This window comes from Mesocricetus auratus, unplaced genomic scaffold (assembly GCF_017639785.1).
Source record: "Mesocricetus auratus isolate SY011 unplaced genomic scaffold, BCM_Maur_2.0 Super-Scaffold_100008, whole genome shotgun sequence".
Lineage (NCBI taxonomy): Eukaryota > Metazoa > Chordata > Mammalia > Rodentia > Cricetidae > Mesocricetus > Mesocricetus auratus.
In genome coordinates this window covers 1461590-1473493 of record NW_024429192.1, presented here as the reverse complement: position 1 = coordinate 1473493, position 11904 = coordinate 1461590, and the positions used below count along the sequence as shown (strand labels likewise).

General features: G+C 49.1%; 1 protein-coding gene across 1 annotated transcript in view; it reads right to left on the bottom strand.

Annotated features, from left to right (window-relative positions):
* Nucleotides 1–2002: 2002 nt before the first annotated feature.
* Dscam (DS cell adhesion molecule) overlaps nt 2003–11904 on the bottom strand; it is a 445727-nt gene continuing 435825 nt past the window's right edge. The window contains 1 exon segment of the mRNA XM_040750391.1: nt 2003–4620. Within this exon segment, the coding sequence (XP_040606325.1) occupies nt 4265–4620 (356 nt within the window). The 3' untranslated portion in view covers nt 2003–4264.

Genomic DNA, 11904 nt, shown 5'->3' with positions numbered 1-11904 from the left:
TGCCTCTACAGAGTGCATGGAGGGGGCTGGGGCTGCCTTACTTGGCTCACTGCCAGTTTGTAAGCCAAGCAGTCCATGGGATGGGTTCGTGTGCAGAGAGCTCACACCATAAGCGGAGACGCTGAATGTAGGGTGCTCACTATGCTCTATTCTGGAAACTAAGGAAATAAGACAGATTTCTCCCCTGAGGGAGTGGGTGGACATTCTTAGGTAGGAGAACTGATAATAAAAATGTTATAAGGAACAAATCAGTGAGTTAAGAGATAATAAGCATGTGGATAAGGAGCCAGTATAGATGGGGATGCTGGGACAGGTGACTGTGGTGTGATACGGGGGGGGGGAGGTCCTATAGGGGTTTCGTGGAGGACATAAGATGGGACTGAATTTAGAAGGGAGAGGATGCTCCTTGACCTCCTGGATCTTGGAGACCAGTGATGGTATGAAGTCAGACTTCTTCTATTGTCTAGGTGGTTCAAAAGTCTGAACAGGACATCTGGCTACCCTTCCAGGCCATTGCCTCAGAAGGAAATGCTGTTTTCATTATTTATAACAAAGCCTACCTTCATTCATAAGGAACATACTTACTCTGCCTTTCTTTTTCTATGCAATCTTCCTTGAACAAAAAGTTTCGCCAAAGCCCCTAGAGAGAAGACGTTCTGGTGGGACACTGAGGATCATATCCCAGAATACACTCCCTAGATGGTGCTTGGTGACCTCGGGCTGATCCCATTAGCTGAGACCCACCCTGTCTTCAGTCAGTGATAACCTTTCTGTAGCTACCCTCTGACCCTGAAGGGGTCATGTCTTACTAGGGCTTTGCTATCTCAGGGATTTTCTTTCAGACTTTGGAGGGATGTAGTCTTTTGTATTCCTTCTTGATTGAAAGCCCTTGTTGAAGGTGGCAATTCCTTTATTTACAAGAAACATAGGGAAAACCTTTCTTTTTGTCTCATCTCACCTGTTTTGATGGTTGCTTTGGACCAATAATGGAGGAGAGAAGCTATGGGTGGGTCTCCACAGCCCTGAGTATTAGTGTGTTTATCTATGAACTGAGGTCATCTCTGGGTCATTTTCTTTAGGAGGTTAAACTGAGGCTTTCCAGCAGAGAGACACTGTTGAGCTCCTTTAGACCTTTGGAAATCTGAAGGTGGACTGTGGCAAACTAGTCCTCGGTTTCCTAATCCCAGAGGTGCTGTGCATCCTTGCTGGAAATGGGTTTATAGCATCTCTAGAACGTCCTGGTTGTTCTTAAACAGGAATCGGGTCATCCCTATACCATGGCACCAGGTCAGAAAGACCTTAATTGAGAAGTCATTCGCTTATTTTAAGAGTCGTCTAAGCAATGACCTGTTTCCTGTGTCTCGGGATAGTACAGGAGTCCCTGCCACAGGGGCGCCAAGAGGATGGCCCCTTCTAGAACTTACTGGCCTAGCTCATGAGCAGCTTCCTGCCATCTCACTGGTCAGACTTTCTACCCATTTCTCTTGACCTTGTGGATGTGGGTGCAATAAAAGCACCAGGTAGACATGTGAAGCACCAGGGTCCCTGGAGATGGCAGAAGGGGAGAACTCTGTGTGGCTCACAAGTAACCTCTAACTTGCTTACTTGAAGGAGGGGCTGTTTTTCAGTCATTTGGATGAGTTAAAGGAAACCCAGTCCATTGAACCAATAGCTCTTTCCATTCACCCAATGGCTGTTAGGCAGAGGCTAAAGAATGCATTTTGAGTTGATCATTCTAGGAGAGGATGTGTTGATCTGAGAGCTGAGGTGATCCCTAGGTCACATTCCTTAGCAACTGAAGATGAAACTTTCCAGAATGGAATACCAGTTAAGTTCCCATAGACCTCCATGAGGACACAGATGATCCAATGATCTCCCTCAAACAAACCTTTCCAGAACGGAATACCAGTTAAGTATCCACAGACCCCTGTGAGGGATGATACAATGATCTCCCCCAAACAAACCAGGTAGACAGGAGAACACAGAGGAAAACTCACTGTTATTGCTGTCATAATGGCCTTTTAATTCACAGCTCTACACCCCCTTGTAGACAGTGTCAGGCCCCCATTTGAGGCAGGGGGTGAGAAGGTTTTGACACAGTGCTTGCATGTAGAATTCATTTTTTAACAAGCATTTCCAAGACAGGAATCTTGCAAGCAATCCATTGCAGAGGCAGACATGTCGAATCTTTTATTTTTGTACATCTTGGGAGGAAAAAAAAAACTTAATACACTTCCAAGGGTGGGAACTCTACAACTTTTAGAATTATGGATGCTAGGATCTGTCTTTCTTTCTCTAGAAAGTAGCATCTTGATCCTTCTGCTGCATCCATGAGGATGTCAAGAAGAAATTGTGCTCTGAAACCATGGCAAGCAGCAGAGACCTCACATTCACAGAGCCCCTAACGTCAGAGCTGTTGCATGGCTGTGATGGAGTCTCATACCTGCTCTGCCTGTGCTCTGTGTGTCTGAAGCTCAGGAGGCACAGAGTCGTGCCTGGAAGATAGATGGAAGGAGGGGAGGCTGGAAAAGGATGAAAACAAGAGGGAGGAAGGGGAGAGGGGAGCGTTATAATCCGAGTCCCAGGTAGTAATGACCACACCAGTTTTTGTGGACGGATTCCATAGGGGGCGTATAAAGGAGGTCTGAAGGGGGTAAATCGTGTGTGGCATTACTGGGGAGTAGGGAGCTGTGGACATCATGGGATCAGTTTTTCCAGTCAATGCCAAAACTTTAATGTGAAGACCTGGCTCTCCTTGCCTGTTAAGGGAGGCATCTGGAATGGGGTTTTGGCTGCCTCAGAGAATGGCAGGCTCTTTCTAAGGCACACTGTGTAAGAGTCAAGGGATGTGGGATTTGGTACCTCTCCCATTTGTGAGTAGGCTCTCTGTTTGGGTAAGCCCCATCCATGACAAGGCATTTGGACAGAGAGAAAGGAAAAGAAAAACAGAGTTTGGAGGAACACCATATACGGACTGATTTTCCTCTGGGTGCCAAGGAGAGGATTGATGACTATGCATCCAAAGATGGCCTGCTGTGAGTCTCACTGTCGGTGACAGTGGAGACGTGGCAGGAAAGGGGAGGTGGGACACATCACTTCCTTTCTCACACAAGTCGGGGCTAACACAAGGAACTTAAGCGGGTTGAGCAAGGATCTCTTGTGAAGAGCCAGAGAACACTCCAGGCTCTGTGTGCCATACTGTTACTCAACTTGACATCACAGCACGAAAGCAACCACAGATAATAGCAAATGGAGCGTAGGGCCTTTGGACTTCTTCCAAATAAAGCTTTATTGACAAAGAGCAGTGCGCTGGATTTGGAAAGGGTCTGCTGACCCTGATGAGTCTTGACAGCAGGTCCTGCAGCGGACAAGGACCTGAGTTCTGTGAAGGGCTTAGGATACTGGATGGAGACCAGGCAGGCTGCCTTTCCTTTGGCTTCCTGCCGCCGAGTTGATGCTGCGTCTTCTGTCCAGAGCGTTAGCATCTGTTTTCCTAGGTTGGGCCCTGGGGTCCAGTTGTGTTTTGTTCACAGATGCCTCCGCCGCCGCCGGTGCGAGCGACCCGGGGAAGGAGGCCCCGAGCAATGGATAGGAGGGTATCAGTAGACATGCAAATAAAGGCAGACACCACCTTTCTCGTTTATTTCGCTTAGACAAAATGCAAAGAGTGTCTCGTCAAATCAAAAAACTAAACAAACAAAAAAAGGAAACCGAATGGGTCCCCCCCACCGCCCCCCTCACTGACAGCACTCATCCTAATTAACAACAGAAAATCAAACCGAGGACCCGGTGGTTCCTAGTGGGAAGTAAAGGCGCACAAAGTTGACGGAAGCTGTCCCCTGCCCCCAAAGCAACGTTCCTCTTCGATTCACAAATAGGCTAAGTTCCACCCCCCCATTTCCTTTCTTGACTCTTGTGTGCTAGAACTTCTCTCTCAGAAGGATTTAGCGAGTCCCCATGCACTTTGTAGAAAAATCTGTAAAAATGCTATCGTCTGTGAAAATCATAAAACTGGACTTCTTCCTCCCCCCCCCAAAAAAATCAGATGCCCAGGCTGGTGGAGCCCACACTCAGACGGGGAAAAAAAAAGTAGAGTAGTCTTCGCACTGTCTGTGGTTTCAGTGTTTTCTTTCTTTTTCTTTTTTTAATATATTTTGGCAATTTTCTTTAATTATAAATATTGGAATTCCGTAAAAAAAAAAGGTAGCTTTGATTGGATCGTTTTTAAATTGTATTTACAACCGCTGTCCAGCCGCGCCGTGTGTTATACCAGGGTGTAAGATTTTGCGTAAGGATTGTTTCCTTTTAAGTGGCCCCGAGAGTCCAGCAGTGACTCCTGGGAGCTGCTCATCTTAGCTGCCTGTCCCAGCTCTGCACCGTCTCGCTGAGGTAAGGTGGCCACGGCTCCTTGTTGCCACTGCTGCTGTCCTTCTCTCGTGGAAGAGGAGGAGGAGGAGGCCTCCATAGGGGTGGGCTCAAGGACTGTGGGGCGCTTCAGGGTCCGACTTTTCTGGGGCTCCAAGCACGCTTGTCCTAAGCTCAAGTCCCTGCTGGCGCCTGGTGCCCCCCGGTTTAACAAGAAGTCCATCCGAAGGTATGGAGGCAGGTGGATGAGGTCACCTGAGGACAAACACAAGAGAGTGAGTTGGTTCCCTCGTTTGCTTAACTTGGCAGAGCGCACCTTGGGGAACCCACAGTGGGAGTTTTGCCCTCAAGGAAGAGTTCTTCTCACTGTGCTCTCTCTAAGACACACCCCACTGATGTGCAACCCAGAGAGGCAAGCGGAATGATTTTCACACTTCCGCTCCGTGGCCCACCACACAACACTGGCTCTAATTCTGCCGTGGGAGAGCCTGAGACTAGCCGCCTCTACCTGAAAAAAAAAATCAATGTATATTGGAGACAACATGTCTGCTAGATATAAACTGTGTTTGGAAGTGTGGGGTGTCGGCAGGGGCTGGAGGGCGGAGCCGGGGATACTGAGGGAAGGGGCAACTCTCTCCTCCACTCTCGCCAATCTACAGAGCCATGTGACCTTTGGACAGCTGCGCATGGTGGGTTGAGGTGAAGATGGCATGGACCCAACCTTCTCACCATCCTGGTCATCTCCTTCCTCTCCTCTGTCTTGGCCATGCTGGGGTGGAGATCAGAGCACCTTAGACTGTAGACCATAGACCTACTGCCTCTGGTTTCTATGATGACATGGAAGCCTGCCTTCCTCTCTCCTTCAAGAGTATTGGGGGGAAGGGGTGCCTGATGCTAGCCTACGCCCATACCCCCACTCAGCGGAAGCTTCCTTTCCTCTGGGGTCCTCCTGTTGTAACAGGCAAGGCAAGGCCCCTCTGGCAGCCTCTTATCTCCTTCTCCATGATGTCATGTTACCTGGCTACAGCCTTCTGAGGCTACACTGACGTACGTCTACACTGCTTCCTAACTTCTGCTCTTCTACGTCTTGGGTCTGCGTCTTGGTCCCTACAGCCTCCCCGCCTTCCCCTCGTCTTCTTTCTCAATTCCCCACGAGAATTTCCTTGCCATCCATTTCTTGCCGACTGAACTGTCTGACATGACGTCTGTGGCTTCCAAGTACAGAAACAACATCCTGGAGGTCACCCTGCTAACATCTGATGTTACTGGCAATTCTTCGGCCTCAGCTCTGTGGCTTCCCAGATGCCTCTTCTTTGCACCCCTGGCCACCGTTCTCCATTCTCCTCTATTGTATTTTTTGCTTTGCCTCACAATGCAAACCTTTACAACTTTCCCAAGGGCCCGGCCGGCCTCAGCCTTGCTTGGGAGGACCAGGGGTTTGCGCCATTTTCTGCTGTAGTTGTTGAGCAATAGTTATCCTTTCCATTCTGTTATCTCCTGAGTCCCAGACATAACCTTGAGAAGCTCTGCTAACATTTGCCTATAGATACCCACCCTGAATTCAAAAAATGCCACAGTCTATACAAATCCAGGTCAGAAAGGCCGGGCCTCCAGACCACTCAAACCCTGAACGCCCCATTCTCCAGTGTTGCCCAGGATTGCTTAATGTTGTTGGCATCCTCCTAGACATTGAAACCTCTTTCTCTCTCTCTCTCTCTTTCCCGCACTTTCCTCTTCTGGTTACTTTGTTTGAATGATATCTTTTGGTGTGTTGTCATCCCCATCTCCATGACCCTGGCTAGAGTTCTAAATCCCCATCCCACCACCCCCTGCAAAGAGTTAGCGCACTGGGCTGAACCTGTAGAGGCAGCCGCACTCTGTGGCTTGAGACAGATTCTGCCTGACAGTTGGTCCCTGCTATCCTGGAAGTCAACACTGATCACTCTCTGGCCTGTCTCTGCATCTTACTTTTCTCAATTCAAGTCCCGCCATAGGTGAGGGCTGTCTGTGACCTGGGGGAGGAGGAGGGGACTGTTCCTGTCTGTCTGGAGGCCTTGGGAACTCGCCGGCCTTGGCACACATACCGGGTGAGCAGCTCCTGCCAGGGAGTACGGTGGTGGTGTGCTGTTCTCCAGCGGTGAGAGTGGGTAGGGGGAATGTGCAGGTGAGAGAGACAGGGCGATGGTCTGATCTGAAGGTGTGGTGTAGCTATGGGATATGAGAGAAGGGCGGAGCTGAGACACGGAGGACGGTTGTGAGAGATGGCTGCAGATGTGGGGTGGCAATGGCAGAGGGAAGGGCGAGTCTACCGTGACTCCCTCTAGGCTCTTTAAGCTCAGGAGATAGGGTGGATAGTGAACCGCACCGTGGTTTTAAACCTGTTGGTGAATTGGCGGCTTTGGCCTCACCATGGTCCTGGTCATCTCCTTCCTCTCCTCTGTCTTGGCCATGCTGGGGTAGAGATCAGAGCACCTTAGACCGTAGACCATAGACCTACTGCCTCTGGTTCCTATGGCGACTTGGAAGCCCGCCTTCCTGTCTCCTTCAAGAGTACTGGGGAAAAGGGTCCAGTGGAGGGACTCAGAACAACTGGGCGTGGGGCTCGGAAGAGACGTGGGGGGGGGGGTCTCAGTCTCTAATGGGCTTCCTGTTCTAAGAGGTGACCTCCTCACGTTTCCACCGTCGGCTCGCTGTGGCTCTCTCCAGAGCCTGCACTATGCTTTTTGCGGCTTTGCTTTTCGGCGCTGAGTTAAAGCAAAGTCGTGTCTTCATCAATTTAGTGTGAAATGCAACTATGAAGGATGCTTTGGGGAAAAGATGGCAAGCTAGAGGATGGGTTGATTTCAGACACGTTGCATCCAGAGGGATTGGGCCTCTCCCCTAACATCTCCAGCACAACCCCTACCCCCACCCCGGCTCTGGCTAAAATGCCTAAAAGTCTCTGTTTATTTTGCTTCAAAATAATCCTGGGACGTCTGCTTTTCCTGTAAGTCAAGGTCACCACCAATCCAGACTTGCCTGTAGCAGGAGTAAACCCAGCATCCCAGAAAGTTCTCTGCTTTCCCCACCGAACAGTCATCAGGACATTAAGAACTGCAGACTATGGCTTAAGGCTTCTAGAAATAAATAAACCCAAGGCAAGCACCTCAGGAGCATCTTAAAGAAACATTCCATTTTTTTCCTATAAGATTTCCCCCAGAATACAAGGATGGATGACCCTATTCTTTGGAAATTTGCCAAGTGGTTTTCTTGTGCCTCTCCATATTTGAAGATTCACCAGCATTCTCTCATTGGCTTCCTCGGGATCTCTCCACCCTGTTAGGACTGATGGGGAATTACATGGTTTCTTTAAGAACCATGGTGTGTCACCACCCAGATGCTCTGGCCAAGCTCACTGGCTTCACATGTTAGGTAGACTATGTATAAACACTCAATAAATTGACCATGACCCTCAGGCAGAGCAAATGACATGCTATGCTATCCTTCTGGACAGGATTTTGGGTACTCTTTGAAGTCAAATCTCACCTCTGCAGAGACTAAAATGAAATATACATAAGGTTAATTTGCTCCTGAAAAAAAATACAAGGATTTAATTTGAAAAAATAAAACCTTAGGGTCTTGAAAATTCCTTATCTTAATTATAGTAATGGAGATATTCCCCCAGCTTTCTCTATCAAAGGACTAATATAGGCAGAAATAAATGTAAAACCATTAATAAAGATGCCACTTAGAAATGAGATAGAGGGCTAAGGAAATGGCCCAGTGGAAAAAATGTTTGCCATGCCATCATGAAACCTGGGGGTTTGATCCCCAGGACACAGATCAATGCTGGGTGGCTGTGACTGCTTGCCTGTAATTCCAGAGCTCTGATGACAGAGACAGAGGCTCTTTGGAGCAGGCTGGCTAGCTATACTGGACATCCCTGGGGTCAAGTGAGAGAGGTCCCGCCTTAATAAGGTGGAGATTGAAAACACATACCACACCTACACGCACAAACCACACATACAAATATATACAAGATAACTAAGATGGAAAATTATTATCCAATGTCAGGGACACTTGCTATATGAATTAATACACGATACCTGACCAATTTCTGAAACATATGAAATGTTATATATCTAATCCACTAAAAGTGAGTTTTCCTAAGAGTCCAGCAGGCAAACTAGACTGCTTTACTCTTTTATACAATCGTGTGAATATTCTCATTCTGCCGTCCCAGTGCGTGAGAGTGGGTGGATCACATTGACTCCAGGGTTGTTTAAGGGGTGAAGCTAAAAAGATCTGTGACCACATCTGATAGCTGACTCCATCTTACGTGCTTGGCGTATTTGTCATGTGCTGTGACACGCTGTGTTTTTACCCCCATTCTGCTCTCCATCAGATTCCCAGACAGTAATCACACCCTGTAGTCCGTCAAGCTGGTAGTACTTCAGTCCCAACCAGAATGCAGATTTCTCTGGTCTGGGATTGTACAGATGAAGACAAACATGTTTAAAATGAGAACACAATGTCCTATGCTGGCAAGATGGTTCAGCTTGGCGTTTCCCACCCGAGTTTGATTCCCAGGGCCCACATGGTAGAAAGAAAGAAAAGACCTTCCATGCACGTGCATGCAAATATGCACACACCATGAGTACATGAATAAATATTTTAAAAACAAGGCACCCCAAGATGCATGCCCACCAGAGTTCTCTCTCTTGGTGTAGTGACCAAGAGTGTTTGACAACTTCAGCAAAAGCTTGGTTGGAAGTGCAGATGATCTTTTATAATGAAACTGGAAAGATCTTTACAGTTAGGTCTCCTTACGGGTCTGCCAAGCAGCTCCAAAACATCTCACATCTTGTAAAGAACCAGAGTTAAGACAGGTGGAGCTTCATGAAGTTAGGTGGTTGCTTAAAGAGTTAAAGAGCTGCTCTGCTCTCCTTGGCGCATATAAAACATATATATGATAGAGCATGTTTTCTCATCAGTGCACAGAGCAGCTCTTTCGGCTATGGGAATCCATCCAACATGCATGCTTAATAATGCCTTGCTTATGGGGAGGGAAGCAGCCAGTGCTGAGCTGAGGTTATCGTCAGCACTTTCCGTTTGTTGAAATCTAATCTCACGCTGTAGTTTTGAATGCCAGTCGGGAGGCGAGGTCGTTTGGAAGTTTGTTTAGATCCTAGGTTCCTCAGATGCCTACACAAGTCAAAGGGCCACCACTGAGATATGCCTGATCTGGGAAGGGGAAGAGTTTAGGATAGCAAGTGACTACGGGGCACTGATACACTTGCCTACCTGTCCCGGCTATGCCTCCCACCTGCCTGTTTCATATGGGAGATACTCAGTCTTGACTCTAATGGCAGCAGTGCATCCTGGAGGCTGGGAGGACATTCCAAATATGGCTAGTATAGATGGTGTACACTAGCATAGATCTTGTGTCCAGGATAGAGGGCTATGGCAATAACTTGGGAGGACATTCCTAACATGATTAGTGTAGATCTGGGCTAGTGTGCCTTGTTCCATAGAAGGGGGATACTTGTATCTGGCATTGAGGGCTGTGGCAATTAGCTCCATTAAGTAGCTCACTAGCATGCAGGTTTCACCACAGGGCAGGGGTTTAGAGGTGGAGCTCTATCAGAAGCATGAGAAAAGGTGCAGGGGGGCTGATTAGTGGTCCCCATGGACCCAGGTCCAGAATTCTGAGCGTGGCTTCACCCAGAGAAGTGGCCTTCGCAGATGGGATGAAGTTAAGCGACCTGGGAAATGATCATTTGGATTTAATATGAGCGTTAAATCCAGCGGCATATGTCTCTGTAAGAGCCAGGCAGTGGGACCATGGGAGGGCCATGGGGGAGAGAGCCATGAGAGAATGGAGGTAGAGCCAGGGTGGTGGGGGCCACAAGCCCAGGGTAACCTGGAGCCAGCAGAGCTGGGGCTAGCCAGGAGTGTGCTCTTACCTAGAGCCCTCAGAGGAACATTTGTCAGCTGGTGTCTTGACTTTGAACTTCTGGTCTCTAGAACTGTGAGAGAATAAATCTGTTTTAAGCTCTCAAGTTTTGTGGTTGATTTGTCACAGCAAGGCTCCAGAAACTGGTACCTTTTCTTGTCTGTGATGGGCTTAGGGTCTCCCCATCGGCAGCTACACCCCTCTCCCTTTCCCATTGGTTATTTCTGCCTCCACCAGCAGCCAAGGGAAGAGAGAAGAGTTGAAGGAGCTTTAGAAAGTTCTTGCTAATGCTGGGAGCTCAGAGGCCTCTTACTGCTAACGTGACGCTGGTGCTCCTACCGTCCCTCCTCTCTCCTCCACCAAGCTCAAGCCCCAGACCCATGCCTGCTCTCTCAACCCTGCAGAAGCCGATCTAGCTGGAAAGACACCACAGAGCTGGACCTGGTTCCTGGGACCCTGTGCGAAACACCATCCTCTTTGAGGGCCTCCAACTCTGGTCAGCCAGGATCCTCTGAGTTCCACCCCGCCCCCCAAACTTGAAAGCATCGGAGGCCGGGAATCCAAGAGCCCTTTTGCTCTGAGCCCCAGAGCGAGTGTATGGTTCATATACCATGGCGCTACCTCTGACGGGTTCACACACCCTGGGCATCCAGTGTGTGGGATCTGGTGCTGCATGTGAATTCCACAGTCAAAAGCCCAGTCCTCACATGGTCTGCAGAAAGCCCGGCTGCAGTCTGCAGTGTGGCTTTGGGGGAGGAGGTGCCGCAGACATTTGCAGGCGTCATTACCTTGGTTCCTCCTCTCCTCGTTTTCATCTTCTCTTCCCTTTCTCTTCTACCTCATCCTGTATTTCCCCCTTTTATTCTCCTCCTCCTCCTCTTTCTCCCTCTGTCTTGTTTTCCTTGGATAAAGCTTCCATTCCTGAAGTCAAAGCCATACAAGAAGGGTAAAGCTCAGGGGTCATGGGTAGGAGAGGGATAAGGAGGGAACTGAATGCAAGGCAGCATTCAGAGCATAGACAGCCGTGTGTGTGTGTGTGTGTGTGTGTGTGTGTGGTGTGTGTGTGTAAGAGAGGACAGGGAAGTAGGGAGCACACAACGAGGAAGGCGTGGAAACGCCCATGCCTAGGTAAAGAGGGACATTTGACTTGCATTTCTCTCCCCATATCTTCCACCCGCCTTGTCTCTGCTCACCCCAGTAGTCTGCATGAATAGCTTCCCCCGCCCCACCCAAGTTGCCCCAACCCAGTTAGTGCCTCTTTCTCAAGTCAGACAGGAACACAGACTTCTGTCGGTCGGCCATTATTGGAGTCCCAGCTGGGCCTTTGAAACACAGTCTACTTTTGACTTAGGCAGCTCGGAAACACGCCATTTGTATGCCCGTCAAGCCCAGCTGCTCTTGGGGTCCACACCCCTGTGTCAGATCCAGTGCAGCGGGACACTAGGAAGTTGGGGCGCTTGGGGAATCCGGAGCTGAGGTCAAGATGCTGAGCATGAGGCTGAGCTAGGCGGGGACAGGGTGAGGTGAGGAGGGTGAATGGGAGACAGCCGCAGGGGTGAAGAAGCAGACCGCAGACCGGCATCAAAGAGACAGATGACCACGGG